This window comes from Notolabrus celidotus, chromosome 7 (genome assembly GCF_009762535.1).
Source record: "Notolabrus celidotus isolate fNotCel1 chromosome 7, fNotCel1.pri, whole genome shotgun sequence".
NCBI classification, from domain to species: domain Eukaryota; kingdom Metazoa; phylum Chordata; class Actinopteri; order Labriformes; family Labridae; genus Notolabrus; species Notolabrus celidotus.
The window spans coordinates 3,123,183-3,141,984 of NC_048278.1; the positions used below are offsets into that span (position 1 = coordinate 3,123,183).

At 40.8% G+C, this 18,802-nt stretch overlaps 1 protein-coding gene across 2 annotated transcripts in view; it reads left to right on the forward strand.

The window, feature by feature from the left end:
* The window catches only part of tusc3 (tumor suppressor candidate 3), a 136,754-nt gene that overhangs the window by 60,080 nt on the left and 57,872 nt on the right, over nt 1–18,802 (forward strand). For both annotated transcript variants that reach the window (XM_034686902.1, XM_034686903.1), the window contains exons 3-5: nt 2,690–2,807; nt 12,714–12,854; nt 17,956–18,096. In XM_034686902.1, coding sequence (XP_034542793.1) covers nt 2,690–2,807; nt 12,714–12,854; nt 17,956–18,096 — 400 coding nt within the window. The remainder of the gene's footprint in view (nt 1–2,689; nt 2,808–12,713; nt 12,855–17,955; nt 18,097–18,802) is intronic.

Sequence of the window (18,802 nt, forward strand, 5' to 3'; positions counted from 1 at the left end):
TTGTTGCTGCTTTCTCGTTCACCTTCACGTTTTGCCCGAGGCGGTTTGTTTGCGGTCTTCAGCACACGTTTCATCCTCGATGTAGAAAATAAATCAGTGGCTCTGCAATTAAAAGAACGCCTTCAGGAAAATAAAAAGCAGGTAATTAATCAGAACAAACTTGAAACTTTAAGTTTTAGTAAAAATAAAAGCTATTTAAAGCTGGACTGTGTCAGCAAGACATCTTGAGCTCACATTTTCCTTTTTGTTAGCCACATTTTTAATTCCTTGGTTTGTGGATAATCTAAGCCTTACAAATTTCTGCTGATAAAAGTAAAACAGCAGCCTCTGAAATTATGTTTAATTATGTTTTTTTTAACGCAGGTGTTATGTTAAAAACTTCAGCAGCATCCACTTTTAGAGATGTTTGCTTCTGCTTCTGTAACAAATTCATTTAAATTATATTTCTGAATGGATAACTGATAATTGGAGTGGTGATTAAGTCTGTTTTTTTAAGTCCAAAGTGTTGTATATATGTATTTGCCAGATGTCTTCCAGATATATATATAAGACTATAAGTAGTCTCAATTTGCGTCTTTTACCCAATATTGTAAACATATAGACACAAATAGTTACATTTGACATAAAACCCTGCAAATAAGTTCATTTCATTAGTTTTCTGCCTTTCTTTGTTACCAGATGACTCCTGAAGTTAGGGTTAGGGTTAGCTTACAGTTTACAAAAGGATCAGTAGCAGCAGGTTAATTCACAGCAGCACTGGAAACACAGCCACGTGTGCATGTAGGTAAACTCATTTAGAAGTATGACGTAAGTGTGTGTGTGTGTGTATATATATATATATATATATATATATATATATATATGTATATATAAAATAAACAGAAAAAAAAAAAAAAAAAAAAGTGAGCTTGGGGAATTGGAGGGACTTCCGGGTGAGGGGAAAGGGCTGAGATGATGATGGTTAAGGTCAATGTGTAAATGATACTAAGAATTATGATAAGTTCTATGGATAATATTACCTTTAGTATTATCATGGCTATGTATATTTACTATTTAGTTATAAGATCTTTTTTTTTTTTCTTATTGGTTTATTTATTTATTCTTAATTTTTATCAAATCAAACTAATTACTTTTATTATTATTATTATTATTATTATTATTATTATTATTATTATTATTATTTTTTTTTTTTTTTATTATTATTATTATTTTTTGTTATTATTATTACTATTAATAATAATATTATTAATACTATTACTATAAATACTATTATTATTATTATTATTATTATTATTATTATTATTATTACTTTTAATATTATTATTATTATTGTTGGTATTAGTGGTGGTGGTTGTGGAATTGTAGCCCTTTGTTATGGTTGACTGGGCTTCTTGCTTGCCCACTGAACTAGTTCACCCCCCCTTTATTTTATTTTATTTTATTTTATTTTATTTTTATTTTATTTTATTTATTTGTTTTTATTTTTATTGTGTTTATCTATTATTCTAATGATTTGGTTTTGGATGTCCCCCCCCTCTCCCCTCCCCTCCCGAATTGCCTTCGCTGCCTTCTCCCGCCCAGCTTGTCCCAAACTACAGTCCTATTTTGATGCAGTCGTACATACGGGGAGACGAATTCCCACAAATACACACATACAGACTCACACAAATGAACACACACACACACACACACACACACACACACACACACACACACACACAAGCACACACGCACACACACACACACACGTGCACGCACACGCACATTTGCGCACTAATTTCTGTAATGTTCACTTGTTGTCTTGTCTTTCACTTTTTGTATATTGTGTATGGTATTGTCATGTCTCTCACCTGTCTTGTATCGTTAAGCATCACTTTAATAAAAAAAAAAAAAAAGAAAAAAAAGAAAGAAGTATGACGTAAATGAAGTATGAAGCAACATTTAACCACTTCGAGGTACAGTGGGGGTCACAAGTCTGTGGCACCTACATTTTTGGGGTCGCGGGCTGAAAAGTTTGGGAACCCCTGATCTAAACTCTGTTACAACAGTGATCTGTTTCTGGATCATCCCACACGTCAAATCAAATCCACACATGAAAAGCAGTCCAATACATTTCACCTCTGCCTGTTGACCCTGTGGAAAACATGTTTTCCTTAGCATAAAATGCTAATACTAATTGGTTAAAACATGGAGGATCACCATTTATTCATTTGGAGAGCACAAAACTTAAGATTCATGGTTCATGGCTGAGCAGTCAACAGCAGAGAAATGAACGCAGAAACAAAGATGGAGGTTAAAAGATGCAAGAAACTGAGTGAAAGAGAAGTCGATCATGTTCAAGCAAACACACACAAAGCAAACACTAAACTGGTTTCTGAGTGAAAAGAAAATCAAACTACCATGCAGAAGATCTGGATCAGATCTTGTGGTTATTTTATGTTCTGACTTACAGCGAGGATAAAAATGCTAATTTGGCCTGCAAGTCAACTAATCACCATATACTATTGCTACCTACTGTGTTATTTATTTTTTTCTACATTAATAGATCATCTTAAATCAATAAAGTTATATTTAAATCATCATACTTTGTGTTTATTATTTTAGTTGTTATAAGTAATAAGAGGGATACTAGACAGTGAGCAAGTTGCTGCAGCTGATTCAAACCCCTCTCTCTCCTTCCTGTCTTCAGGCAGGCGAACGAGGAGTACCAGGTCCTGGCGAACTCCTGGCGTTACTCATCCGCATTTTCCAACAAGCTCTTCTTCACCGTGGTGGACTACGATGAAGGGGCAGATGTATTCCAACAGGTAAGGAGACTTTAAGTGTTTAATCAATACTTAATGTACTCACCCAAACCTGCTGCAGCTTCCTCCTGAGTTATGCAGATCCTGCATCTTCAGAAATACAGGAGTACTGTGATCGTGCAGAAAACGGTGCGTCCTCTGGCTGTACAGTCATGGCCAAAAGTTTTGAGAATGATACAAATATTACATTTTCACAAAGTCTGCTGCTTCAGGGTTTTTAGGTGTTTTTGTCAGATGTTCCTATGGTATAATGAAATACAATTAGAAGCATTTCATAAGTATCAAAAGCTTTTATTGAGAATTACACAGAATTCCTGCAATAAGTCAATATTTGCAGTGTTGACCCTTCTTTTTCAAGACCTCTGCAATTCTCCCTGGCATGCTGTCAATCAACTTCTGGACCAAATCCTGACTGATGGCAGTCCATTCTTGCATAATCAATGCTTGGAGTTTGACAGAATTTGTGGGTTTTTGATTGTCCACCCGCCTCTTGAGGATTGACCACAAGTTCTCAATGGGATTAAGATCTGGAGAGTTTCCTGGCCAAGGGCCCAAAATCGTAATGTTTTGTTCCCCGAGCCATTTTGTTCTGACTTTTGCTTTATGGCAAGGTGCTCCATCATGCTGGAAAAGGCATTCTTCATCACCAAACTGCCCTTGGATGGTTGGGAGAAGTTGCTCTCGGAGGACGTTCTGGTACCATTCTTTATTCATGGCTGTGTTTTTAGGCAAGATTGTGAGAGAGCCCACTCCCTTGACCGAAAAGCAACCCCACACATGAATGGTCTCAGGATGCTTCACTGTTGGCAAGAGACAGGACTGATGGTAGCGCTCACCTCGTCTTCTCCGAACAAGCCTTCCTCCAGATGCCCCAAACAATCGGAAAGGGGATTCATCAGAGAAAATGACTTTACCCCAGTCCTCAGCAGTCCAGTCCCTGTACCTTCTGCAGAATATCAGTCTGTCCCTGATGTTTTTACTGGAGAGAAGTGGCTTCTTTGCTGCCCTCCTTGACACCAGGCCTTCCTCCAAAAGTCTTCGCCTCATTGTGCGTGCAGATGCACTCACACCTGCCTGCTGCCATTCCTGAGCAAGCTCTGCACTGGTGGTGGCCCGATCCCGCAGCTGTAACACCTTCAGGAGACGGTCCTGGCGCTTGCTGGACTTTCTTGGGCGCCCTGGAGCCTGTTTGGCAACAATTGAACCTCTCTCCTTGAAGTTCTTGATAATTCGATAGACGGTTGACTGAGGTGCAATCTTACTCGCTGCTATAAACTTCCCTGTTAGGCCCTTTTTGTGCAATGCAATGATGGCTGCACGTGTTTCCTTGCAGGTAACCATGGCTAACAGATGAGGAACAATGGTGTCATGCACCATCTTCCTTTTAAAGTGTCCAGTCACTCAATCATGACAGATTGATCGCCAGCCTTGTCCTCATCAACACCCACACCTGTGTTAATGTGTGTGACACCTGTGTGTCATTGAAATGATGTTAGCTGGTCCTTTTGTGGCAGGGCTGAAATGCAGTGGAAATGTGTTTTTGGTGATAAAGTTCATTTTCAAGGCAAAGAGGGACTTTGCAATTAATTGCAGTTGAGCTGATCACTCCTCATAACATTCTGGAGTATATGCAAATTGCCATTATAAAAACTGAAACAGCAGTATTTGTGATAATTAATAGTTGTGTCATTCTCAAAACTTTTGGCCATGACTGTAGCTCGGGTTTGAATGTAGCAGCTTCTAAGTTAGCTGAACATTAAGGGGTTTCCTTCTTTGACCAAAAGCTAGAGACCTTAAAAACATTACCTCTACCTCATTAAATCAGCCCCTCCTCTTCTTCAGTGTGCTGAACCAGTCTTTGAAAAAACTGTGCTGCCTCCACATGTGACCTGCAGTCATCACAGCCTCCTCTCCCTCCTCACCTCCCTGATCTTGCCTCCCTTTATATCACACTCACCTTCAACCTTTTTTTTTTTCTCATCCTGTCAAATGTTTCTCCTCCTTCTCCTTCCATTCAGTCTTTATTCCCTTCCTTCGCTCTATTTTCCCTACCAGCTGATTTCCATTAGAAAGGGGTTGCCTCAAAACTTCTGCAGCCGATTAGCAAATGACCTTCCAGAGCGGCTGAGCGAAGAGGGTAAAAAGTACACTTACAATAAGTCAGACACAAAGTAGGCAGACAAGGACAAGTTTACAGAGGAGAGGGACAAGCATCTCTCTGAATACATGCACACTGTGATTCATGGACGGACACAAACACACGGAGAAGCATGTTCAGACTGACAATTTAGCAAGCATAAAGCAAAGCACATTGAACGCAACTCATGAAAACAACACAACAACTTTGAAACGGAGGCTCTGATGCATTCATGCGCTCACACACACAAAGTGAAACCACATCAGGGTCAGTTCTGTCTATCTATTCTTTCATTGTAAGCCCAGGGCAGAAAGAAGTCCTTAAAGCATCTTCTGTTGGTGCAAGTTTTTTTTTTCCATCTGACAGAAAAGAAAAAAAAATCAGATCAAAAGTGAACGGCTGTTTCAGGTCCTGACTCTGCCCTCAGAACGTCAATGGATGAATTGAATCATTACTGACGTGTACCTGCACGCAAGCTGCCCATGCATTCACTGTGCATCATCAAAGGTTGGCACAAGCTGAAGCTCACTTTGCTGAGTGTACAAGAACGTCAGAGCGGATGTTGATAGTGATGGCGATGATGCACCGCTCGCATTGTATCATAAGAGAGGAGACACTTCAGGGCTGCTAGGATATGGCGTAGATGTTTCCTTACCGCTGAGTGAGACATGAATTGGCGTAGTGCAAAACACAAAAGATGTGCTGAGGCCTACGCACGTAGCTGCCGTTCACCTCGTCCAAAATGTAGCTACCCGTAGAATCAACGCAGACAGCAAGCCCTGTGATTGGGCCGCTCGGTGGCATTGTGTTTCCCGCATTTACAGCATGTCCGGGATCCCACATCGGCCGTGTATTTCATCTCCTCCTCTCTATTCTTCATGTAATCATGTCTGTATGATAAACAGCAACATGTATCAGCTGTAGAGAGTAAGAGAAAAGAAACAGCAACATATAAAATGTATTTTCTATTATCTATTTGAAATTTAAACAACTTCTGCACATTGTCTAAATTGCAGCCTCAGCAGTTCATGCTTGTAGTCCTGCTCAGGCTTCTTTTTTTAACATAATTTAAATGAAAAAATAGAAATAATGAGTTTTGAAGAAATGATAAAACATGAAATCATGCAGGATCTGAAATAAACCCCCTCTAAGTGCTAAATGTGAGCATGTTTCCATTTGGTGAGTACATAAGCCACATAACGTGTAAAAATCTGCACCTAAAAAGTCATGTTATTAATAAATAACGTCACTGACTTTTTATTGTGTTCTTGGAGTCGCTGCTGTCTCTCTCTCTCTCCTGCTGCTGTGCTTCTCTGCAGGGCTCTTCGAGGTCAGACTGACACACTCTGTGAACTCCATGAAAAACCTTCATGTACTTTTTCCAGCGAGGTGATGGGAGCTGCACTGAGTGCACTCTCTGCTCCGTACAGCCCCTGCCTCTCCTCCCCGACACACACACACTCACATACACATGCACACACGCACACACACACACACCAATGATCACAGGTAACCACTGTTTGAGTTCACAGCACTAAAGTGGTCACAGGTGGAAAGGATTCAAACTCAGGAAGTTTTTTTAGGTGATTTGTTGAAAAAGTCACTGAAACCAGTGTTTCTGTCGTGTACATGAATGATGGCTACGACCTGTTTAGGGTCCAAGTGGGGTCCTTTTATTTGCATTGCCTTTAACATTGCACTGAACTGTTTGGGTGCACATCTGGTGCAACATGTAGTCATGATTTCACAACAATACACCACACACAACCAAGCGGCAACCTTGTGCTAAAAACTGCAGTTCCTCAAGCGCCCACTAGAGGCTGGCTGCAGAAACACCAGAACCACATACACACCCATTCAAAGAGACGATCTTTACAGCAGAAATAAACATGTCTACAGCCTGGTTCAAAAAAACAGTTTAGGTCTGAATAGCTCATTTCTCTATCAGCACACACTGTACAGGGTGAATGTTTTCATTACTTGTTATTTTTGAAGATATTAAACTTTGTTTTGCCCAAATAAGGGCATGGCTGACTTGATTGACAGGCAGGAACACTGTAGCTGTTAGCGAGGCTAAATGCCCGCCTCTTTACCTCACACTAACTCAACAGAAGTAAAGCCTGAATTATACTTCTGCGTCGAATCAACAGCGTATCCTACGCCGGAGGACTACGTAGCTCCCGTACCTACGCAGAGGCCTACAAACGTAGCTGACGTGCACCTCCTCCAAAATTTAACTACCCGTAGAATTGACGCAGTCTAAACACGCATTTCCAATATGGCACCCGTCGACGATCGTCTTCAAAACAGCGCTCAGAAACAGACGGGTGACATCACGGAGACTACGTCCATTTATTGTTCAGTCTATGCTCACAACACAACACAAGATCCACACCTGTCACTGTAGATCCATGTTTTTACAGGGTTGGTTAAAACGCAAACAGCTGTTTGAATAAAAGACAGTCTGGGAAGACTGAACTTTCATTCTGATGGAAGCATCTGAAACTGAGACTGCCAAACCAGCAAACCATAGAAGAAGTAGAGACTCCATAAAAGCAGAATGGAACATTTTCATCAGACCTAACTGAACTAACTAAAACACTGCACTTTGCTTAAAATGACCAACTGCTGGTTTGCCTTTTCACAAACAGCATCTGTGTTTGCATTAAAATTAAGCTTTAGTTGTATTTTATTTGACACATGGCCTTGGCTAACTATCCGAGCGGGGGCTGCAGCTAATGCTTATTTTACTCATCAATTGAACTGCTGATTATTTCCTTACTCGTTTAATGAGTCAACAAACTCTCGCTAATTGTAAAGAACAATGCATCACACGAGTCTCCAGAGCCCCGATGATCGTCGTGTTTGTCTGACCATCTGTTCCCAGCACAAACATGTTCAGGCTACAAATACAGGACGAGGACAACGGACACTTATCTGTTTCTGCTTGTTAATGAAACTGTTACCAGTCTTTGTAGGTTCACTCTCACAAAGGTTGTAAGTTTTAGAGGCGATACTCTGCACAAAGTCAGCAGAAACATAGACGTGGACCAGAATAGATGTGTACTCAAAACCACAGGAGGTTCCACCCTCCAAGGGCTTCACTGTAACCCTCTGTGTGACATTACTCTGTGGACTGGAGGTTTCCTTGTGCTTGTGCAGGTGGGCAGGCAGACACAAATTGGGGCTCTGCAGTAGTGATATGATCTAAGGACGCAGTGTTCATCACTGAGGACGAACATGTGTTGGCTCTCAAACCAAACCAAAAATAAGCGTGTGACATGATCATGAAGATATGCATTGTATTATATTTTGGGTTCATATTTTTGTAACTCAAACACTCGCCTTTTCCCCCGTTGTCCCTGGGGCTGCAAAGGGGTGGAACATTTTCGGAGTTGACTGTGAATCGAGGGTAATTTAATGGAAAGGTATCATATCAAAGTATAAATATTTGTTTTGTTATAAGCAGACATCCATCCAAAATAATACAATTAAAACAGATTTATTTGTAAGCAGAACTTTATCAAGTGTTAAATATTTTATTGAACAATCAATTCTTTCATTGAAGAACAAAAACATGAAGGTTGAGTTAAATATTACTCATCCCCCGACCCAACCCATTCAAGAATTAACAATAAATGCAATCCCAACAAAGTCCCATTCAAAATGTTAAATGAAAAGAGCCCCTCTCCCTCCAACAAAGTCCCATTCAACATGCAAATAAAAAAGCATCTTCCCTAAAGTTTCCTCAGGCTTAGCCTCTGCAGGGTTCTAGAAATCATGTGTGCATGTGATGGAGGAATGCACAGTGCATGTAGGGGGCGTGGTCTCAATAGCCCTGCAGTAAGCAGTGTGCTATATGTACATGTGATTTAGGAATAGCCAAGCGGCAAACTCCGGTCTCAAACGATGAAGCCAATGCAGAAGTGATATAAACTGCAATACATCGAGAATCCGCTTGAGGCTGGCTGCAGAAACACCGGAAACCACATAGACATGAATGGGAAAAAGACGATCTTTGCAGCATTAATAAACATGTTTACAGCCTGGTTCAAAAAACGGCTTGGCCCTACAACGCTAATCTCTCTAATGGCAAACAAATTTTTTTCTTATGTGATGGTTAAGAAGATATTAAGATTATGAGTTTTGCCCATATTTGGACATGACTGACGTGACTCCCGGTCGGGAACACACAGCCATTGTCTAAGAGACTCACACTACGTAATTTAATGGAAAGGTATCATATCAAAGTATAAATTTTTTTTTGTTATAAGCAGACTCCATCCTAAATAATACAATTAAAACAGATTTATTTGTAAGTAGAACTTTATCAAGTGTTAAATATTTTATTGAACAATCAATTCTTTCATTGAAGAACAAAAACATGAAGGTTGAGTTAAATATTACTCATCCCCCGACCCAACCCATTCAAGAATTAACAATAAATGCAATCCCAACAAAGTCCCATTCAAAATGTTAAATGAAAAGAGCCGCTCTCCCTCCAACAAAGTCCCATTCAACATGCAAGTAAAAAAGCATCTTCCCTAAAGTTTCCTCAAGCCTAGCCTCTGCAGGGTTCTAGAAATCATGTGTGCATGTGATGGAGGAATGCACAGTGCATGTAGGGGGCGTGGTCTCAATAGCCCTGCAGTAAGCAGTGTGCTATATGTGCATGTGATTTAGGAATAGCCAAGTGGCAAACTCCGGTCTCAAACGATGAAGCCAATGCGGAAGTTATATAAACTGCAATACATCGAAAAACCGCTTGAGGCTGGCTGCAGAAACACCGGAAACCACATAGACATGAATGGGAAAAAGAGGATCTTTGCAGCATTAATAAACATGTTTACAGCCTGGTTCAAAAAACGGCTTGGCCCTACAACGCTAATCTCTCTAATGGCACACACTCTACGGGGGGTGAATTTTTTTCTAACGTGATGGTTAAGAAGATATTAAGATTACGAGTTTTGCCCAAATAAGGACATGACTGACGTGACTCCCGGTCGGGAACACACAGCCATTGGCTAAGAGGCTCACACTACGTCACACTCTGCCTAGTTGAGTTCCGCATTACCAATATGGCTCTCAGGAACGGATGGGTGACGTCACGGATACTACGTCCATATTTTATACAGTCTATGGGAATAGCAGAGATATTCAACTGTACTTGCATGAAATCTGGTTGTTTTAGTCAGGATTATGCTAAAATATATTTTCCTCAACTATATTTAAGTTCCCTATTAAGAGCCAACCTTCCATTTAGTAAACTCCTGCTTATTCCCATGGAAAGTTTCCAACTTTGAGAAATCACAGAATTTTGCAACTCTAGTTGTCCCTGATACGACGTCTGTTGAAAACTCCTCAGCTCACAGGAGAAGAGCTTTGTCTGCAGCGGCCTTACATTAATGCAGAAAGATAGAAACTCCAGATCTTAATTCCCTCTTGTCCTCTTTTATTCTACACTTTATGCTCTCAGAACTTTAAATAGCCGCCCTCAGATAGAAATAGCTCTTTTTCTTCTTCTGTTCTTGTATCTTGATTTATTTTAGAAGCATTAATTCAGTGAGGATAGCATGAAAACATGCGTCTGATGTCTTTAATATCCTGTCTGTGTTCATCATCAGTTGTACGAGCTGCTGTTGCTGGGTGATGTTTCTCTTTTCTTTATGTATTGAACAGATTCTTCTTTCCTTCTGGCTCCAGACTTCTGCTTTTTGATAAATCTATCTCTCTGCTCATGTCAGGGGAAAAACACACGTTAAAAGAAATAATCAAATGCAAATCTATCTCCCCCTTGAGTGTGTCCATGTAGTTTCATGAATGTTGTCATGGGAAAGCAGACGTGAATGTGTATGTCCTTTCGTAAGATTCACCTAACGACGAATGATATGCAGAACAAGTCCGCTCTCCTTTATCTGCCCTCTTCCTTATCTCTGCTCATTTCCTTCCCTCCTCTTGGTTTTCCTCCGGTGTCTCGGGGAAACAGTGGACGTTGTTGTTGTGGATGACTTTAGGGAGTTCTGGGATTTAGAGTTAAATAAGTGTGAAAGAGAAGAGAAAGTTCTCCCAGTCGTGTGTTTGTGTGTGTTTAAGCAGTGACAGGGAACATCTATTTTTACATCTAAGAATAACTTTTATTTATAACACCTTTAGAAACAAAGTGCTTTAACACATCAGCAAAATAATATAATACACATCTAACGAACATTATGATCTTTGGAGTGGTACTTTTCAAAGGTCCTGGGACTTTCAGGGGGCGGGGCCTGCAATGCTGAACATGTCTGATTGGTAGATTAACTGCAGTGTTTTTATCCCGCCCGCCGTCCACAATAACATCACACACATCTGTGATTCACTTGATTTCTCTTTCTTTCATTAGTTTTTATTTGTTCTATCTTTTTTGTATGTGTGTGTACTTTTCAAAAGAAGAAGCTGTGATTCTCTTGATTTAGTAGCTTGTAACAGTAGTCTTCTCTCAGCCCACCGTGAATGAGTCTCTCCCGGTGTTCCGGTTTTAAAAGTGACCCTGTAAACTGGAGACCTTGAGCTGAACGTGTCAGTGTTTGTGGAGTTTACACAGCTGTTGAAACACAGAGGGAGTTCCTGGGAATGCAAACTAGTTTAATTTTTATTAAGATTTCAAAATATCCTCATCAGATATTTAATGATCGTCTAAAGACGTTTATGAGGGATGCATCCGGCTGAAAGTCTCCAGTTAACAGGGTCGCTGTTTAAACCAAAACACCGGTCGGTCTCTGCCACGGCTTTTTGAGTTCAAAAGGATTTTAAAGCTGTGTTGAAACGGCTTTGCTACTCGCACTTATCTCCTCTCACGTGTTGACTCAGCGGAGTCTCTTCATGCTAACAGGCTAACTGTTGTGTTGCTCATAATGATACCTGCCTGTCCGTCTGCTTCAATGGTGTCATCTGTAATGGATGACATTCCTCTTTGTTTTACTGCCCTCTACTGGTCTGGTGGTGTAGTGCATTTACTTTTATTTCCTCCATACGTCACTGGCCTGATTTGTACAATCTACCCAGGACTTCAGCCCGCGGTCGAAACGCAGACAACAATGGGGGCACAGGAACCTTTTAGTTCAGGGTAAAGTAGTTCTGGGGGCTAAAATGAGGGATGCATCCAGCTGAAAGTCTCCAGTTAACAGGGTCGCTGTTTAAACCAAAACACCGGTCGATCGCTGCCACGGCTTTTTGAGTTCAAAAGGATTTTAAAGGCGTGTTGAAACGTCTTTGCTACTCGCGCTTATCTCCTCTCACGTGTTGATTCAGTGCTACTCGCGCTTATCTCCTCTCACGTGTTGATTCAGTGAATCCATCTGTGATGAAATATAGCACCATCTAAAACATCGCCATCGCCAAACGAATGCAGCTGTTGTTGCTCATAATGATACCTGCCTGTCCGTCTGCTTCTATGGTGTCATCTGTGATGAATGGCCTTCCTCTTTGTGTTACTGCCCTCTACTGGTCTGGTGGTGTAGTGCATTAACTTTTTTTTTCTCCATACGTCACTGACCTGCGGTCGAAACGCAGACAACAATGGGGACACAGGAACTTTTTAGTTCAGATTTAAGTAGTTCTGGGGGCTAAAGGGCCCCAGGACTCTCGGTCGAAATGCACCTCGGATTCATTAATCATTGAGTATTTGAGGATCTGTGTCTTTATCAAAGAATGAAATGAAATTTGATCTGACTGATAAGTCACTGATGACTTAAGCTTAACATCGCTCTCTCCTGTTTTCTCCTCTCTCTCTCCAGCTGAACATGAACAGCGCCCCGACCTTCATGCATTTCCCAGCGAAGGGGAAGCCGAAGAGGGCGGACACCTTTGACCTGCAGAGGATTGGTTTCGCCTCGGAGCAGCTGGCCAAGTGGATCGCTGACCGCACAGATGTTCAGGTGCTACATACATCATGAGTCACACATGAGCATTTAGACAGCTGGTGTAGAAATATACAGTTCATTTATATTTGCATGGTGGATTGAGGTTGTTTAGATTACAAACTGTACTTAAAATTAACTTAATATTAAATCAGCAGGTCTGTGGGAGCTGCAGGAAACCATTAGGGGCTCAAAAAGGAGCTGCACATAATCCAACAAAAAAAAAAAAAGTAACTCGAAATCTAAAGTAAGAAAGAAGTAAACACACCAGACTTCTGAAGTGAGCTCTTCATATTTGCGTATAGCTTCAAGCTTGAAGCTGCAGAAGCTGCCAGGCTGCAGTCAAGCTGCATTGTGGGTAATGAGGGTGCATCCAACAATGTTACGACTGATGGAAAGATCCAATCTGTGTGTCCCTTTACCGAGCAGGTCAGGCCTAAATACACTCTTATTCCTTTTGAAGGGCAGCGTGGAGCAGGTAGGTCTTTCAACGTAGGTCCTACAGCCTCACATTCACAACACAGAGACCATGATACGACACGCAGCAGACACTGATTTGAGATAATGATCGTGTCTTACACAGAAGAAACTACAACAGCTGTTCTTTTATTGTTGTGATTAACAGCAAAGGCAAAGACCTCTGCAGCTGCCTGAACCCTTCATTGTAAGCAACGCTGCAAGTCTTCACAAATACAGCCTAAAATGTGTTAGTGATCTTCTGAACAGCTTCAGTCAGTGTTTGTTTAGTCATCACACTCTGGTCCTGTGCAGCAGCCCTACCTGTTGCTGTTAGAAGCTGATCAGGATGTCGTCTTGTCATGCTTAGACGCAGGTTTGTCATGTTGCTGCAGCAACATGCATGCACTTATGTTCAACTCCTGACTTCCTGGAGTTTGCAAGAATCCAAAACGCTCTCGTATCTTCTTCAGGTACTGTTCCTCCATGCATGTTGGTTTGGAGACATGTGCTGCATCATGTGGTTTGGCTTTATCTTCAGTCCCTCCAGAAAGTTGCGATACTGTGATCGCAACTATCAACGCAAATTCAACCAATCAGCGCGATTTCTGTTCGACCTTGCAATTTTATACAATCACCGCAACTTTCCTGCAAATTTGACCAATCACCTTCACCTCAGCCCCTGTATGTCATCGGTTTCCTCATCAATTTCACTTCCTTGTTAGCGGTTGACAAGATGAAGACTTGTCCGACGTGAAAAAAGCACATTTACCAACTAATATTTCCGCCAAAGTTCGTGCAGGTCAGTTTTGGGATGTTTTATATGAAAGCTGAGGTAAACTGTTTTGCACGGCGTGCAATATCATGGTGGAACATAAACGCAAGTCCTCACTTGATCGGCACTTCTCAACAGCAAAACACGAACAGAGAGTGGGTGAAGAGCGAGGACAGCAGGCAAGACAAGTAGTGATGACAACATTATTTATAGATACTCAAATACCCTTTTAGTATTAAAAGCTATAGTTGTATTTATTTACTTAGTGTATTTTTTTCTAGTACAACATTGTTTATTAAAGCTGCTGTGAGGAACTTTTGTTTTGTATCGATTCTGCTGCCCCCTTGTGGACAAAGTGATACCTCTGATCTCTTGTCCTATACATGCAAAAGTAGTGTTTTCAACAAAAATCTCATCCTGATGTCCTTTAACAGTCAACTTTATCAGGCAATGGGATTATGTTCCATGAAAACAGTCAAATAAAGGCTGTTTCTGAAGCGAGATATCCATCAGCTGGTCTGACACCTACCCCCTCAGGGCGGTTTCAGGCATTAAAAATTACAACAGAGAAGTTGTCAGTGTTGTTGCTGATGGTCTTGTTTGCTATTGAAGGTCATAAAGAGGCATCAGTATCATTTTCAGTCTGTTTCTCAGTCAGTTCAAAACTCCTCACAGGGCCTTTAAGTAGGGGGGAAATATGAATACAAACACTAAACAAACATGTCATCTGAAAATATCACATATACAACACAACATCTGTTGAAAACACAATCTTCTGTTTGTTTTAGGAAAATTATTTGGCCAATTTGACTTTATATGCCAGTGCAGTATTTCACAAAGTCTGGAAGATTAAAGCTGGGGTTGGTAATCAGATTTAGATCCACTTTTTGTTATACTGGTTAAAATTATCTTTATGTCCTGATGGTAATCAATACATAATGTGTTCTTAAAAAAGAGCGAAGAAAAGCTGCTATTTACAGCCGGAGTAAACCTGGGAAAACACCAACCAATCACCTTTTTTGGGTGCCAAAATTTTAAACCATTCAAATCCCGTCTTGCCGTTCTGCCCGCCTCCTGCGCGTACATTTCCCCGGCGTGCACTCCTCCGAGTCCCCGTCTCCTGCCTCTACTTCCCCTGACTCTATTTACTGCCCCTCTCGCTCGACCTCGGGCCTGTCCCCTCTGACCTGATGAGGTGCTTTGCTCAGGACTGTAGTCCAGATCAGAGTCTAAAAAGCTCTCACCACGGGGCTCTGACAAGCAGAAGAATGAATGACATTTAGTAAGTCCTACAGAAAATGTAGATGTACTGTACTGCAGTGATGACGAGCCGATTCGTGAACACGTTAAGTTTTACTAACCGGTCACTGTTGGCTGTGATCACACCAACCAACAAAGCAACAATCAATGTTTGAATGAATGAAGAACTTCTCCTCTTGTCTCTCCTCTCTCCAGCTCACACACTCTACACCTCTCCTGATGCCTTCACTAACTGTCAACACTGTAGGAATTAAGAGCATCTACACTGAACACGTTTAACAAACAGTAGAGCTGTTACAGTATTATATATGTGTTATAACTTTTCTCCTAATATCGTGTCACTGGTACAACTGGATAATGCTAGCATGACAGTTGTGAGTACTAACAGCAGCCATGTTTGTTTGTGTTTGTAACTTTCACTATGATAACGTTTTGGTGAGGACCAGTTTTGAATCAGTCACCATCATATGGTCGCAAGTCAGCAGCGCTCGCGCATGTGAGCGGGGGGGCGTCGTTTTCGAGGAGCTCTGAGGGAGGAGGGGAGGGTTAGACAGAGTCCTGAGGAAATGCTACATTCAAATTCATGCTAGTTTTCCGAGACTGCCAACCCTAGCTTTAAGATGGAGACTCTCTGTGATGTTACCTGTGCGCAAATAAAGTTTTGGTTTTTTTTAATAGTTGAAATCTCAAGCATTTTTTAGTAAGGTCACCAACAATACTAAAAAACAACTGCCAGTAATTTAGCATATTTACGTGTACCTGAGATGTTATTGGGGGAAAAAAGCCTTACAGAAAAAAAACACAAGTTTCACTGCAATTTTTTCAAAAAGCTGTCGCAAAATCTGGCTTTTTGGTCCGCACCAATCACACAAAAACACCTGCGAAATCCTGGAGGGACTGTATTTTGCACCCTGTTGTATCCTCGTGTTTGCTGCTGCATTGATTCTTTAACGCTGCATCGATGCGCTCATTAGAAAGGAGTGCACAACAATAGTTTTAGTGAACAGGGTGTTACACATTGAGGTGGTGTCACATATCCCTGCACTTGAGTTGTCAACACTCCAGAGTTCAAACCTTCAAACTCCGCTCTACATTTTCTTCCTCCCCGAGCAACACGTGAGCCAAGCCGTGGCCGACGGCATCCTGCTGACATCCTGCTGATGGGTCGGATTCAAAAGGCGTCCTTTCAGTGAATGTGGGGGGAGCACTCACACTAAGTGCTGGCTTTCACACACTTCAGTGGGACTTTACAGCGTGAATAAAGACCAGAGCAGGAAAGGAAAAATGAAGGGACATATGTGAGATCCAAAAATAGTGAGATTGATGAAAAAAAAGCTTGCAGAGTTTTGCAAACACGTCAGCGATTAAATGTCGCCTGTCTGTCACCGAACACTTTGTTTTGTCTTTTTAATCTGTTCCTCAATTTATATCAAACTTTAAACGAGTGAACGTTGAAAGTTTGTCTCTTCTTATAAACTCAGCTCAGAAATATCCCACAGATACAATCAGCAGCTGCAGACACGTTTTAAATGTTGGTCTAATCAGAGCTGGTGACACATTTCTGTTTTCTTCTACCACCACAGCATCTGCTAATGACACACACTGTGTGTTTTCAGTTCTGGTTTATTGACACACACACACACACACACACACACAGAAACACACACACATATTTGCAGAAGGAGAGAGGAGATGGTTAGAGACACATGGAGGAAACACCAGGCTGTTTTTTTAGGCAGCAAGTGTGGTAGCAAAATGTTCCTGCACATCAGAGATGAGCTCTTTTTATTTATTGTTTATTTCTTCCAAAAAATTGTGTTTTAAACCCCTTTCAAATTTAATTTTCGGACTTCAGACTTCAGACCGTGCACATGCCAGCCCTGAAACATTTCACGAATCACTTGTTTTGAAATAAGAAAAACACCTCGATAGATACAGCTAATTAAAAAGGCTGCAGACTTGCTTTTTGATCACACACATAGTCACACACTCACGCACAGACATGCTATAGACATGCACTAATGTAATAACACAACAAACCCTGACTGAGCGAGTAACAGAAAATTCAGACGATATTTGTAGCTGTACTTATTTCTGCTCAGAGAATTAAAATTTGCAAGCTGTTGTCGTGTTTTATTCTTCAGATTACATAAAATAAATCACAGGATTGAATTAAGACAGCTTGTTGTGACAGCTGATTCTGTGTGATGGAGATTTCACACCAGTTAGTTGACTTTCTTTGAACAAATACATTTTATCCTGTTGTTAACTTCACTTTCTCTCTCTGTGATTTTTTTCTCTGTTGGTTTTGAGTTTCTCATTTGAAGAAAAATGTCTCCTCTTGAAAGCTCAATCAACCCACAGATTAGATCACTCACATGCACATTACAACTTTCAGATATGTTTCATCCTCCTGCAAAATTAAAAGCATTAACAGGTTGGATTCAGGTGTTTTTTTACTTCATGTTATTTTGCTCTCTCTCGCTCTCTTTTAATTGGATTTTATCCTGGTGGATTAATTGACAGAATCAAGGCTGTTAACGTGATAAACACAAAATGCCAACACAAACAATAAACATGAACACTGTATTAAATAGTGTTCCTCTCTTACTTTCTCTCTCCTCTCAGATCCGAGTCTTCCGCCCTCCAAATTACTCGGGAACCATCGCTTTGGCTCTGCTGGTCTCACTGGTTGGAGGTCTGCTGTATCTGAGGAGGAACAACTTGGAGTTCATTTACAACAAGACTGGATGGGCCATGGCTGCACTGGTATGACACACACACATTCACTGAAACATACTCAGAAAAACAAGCAGGTTGAGTTTTTTTTTCGTCCTGACAGCACTAAACACTATCAATCTATCAATCAATCAATCAATCAATCAATCAATCAATCAATCAATCAATCAATCAATCAATCAATCAATCAATCAATCAATCAATCAATCAATCTTTATTTGTATAGCGCCAAATCACAACAAACGTTATCTCAGGACGCTTTTACAAACATAGGAGGTCTAGACCACTCTATGTCAATATATATCTAATCTATCAGAATATATATCTAAAAAAGAAATGTTCATCAAAGACAACAGATTGGCCAAAATCCTCCTGTCAGCCACCACCTCCACAGGGTCCAGGACTGAGCTGGCCTTCTTCACAAGTTAGTTCAGTCTGGCTCTCCTGTATCCTGTCCGCCGACAGCAGGTGAAATCCTTCCAATGTGGCTACCCACATACACTACCAGTCAAAAGTTGGGACACACCTTCTCATTCAATGGTTTTTATTTATTATAAAACAGATTCTGCTTTGTTTGAAACTTTTTTGTTCATTCAATAATTCCATATATGTTCTTTCATAGTTTTAATGTCTTTGATATTAATCTACAGTGTTTACAATCATTACAATAAATACAAACCCTTGAATGAGAAGGTGTGTCCAAACTTTTGACTGGTAGTGTACATGATGAGCTGGA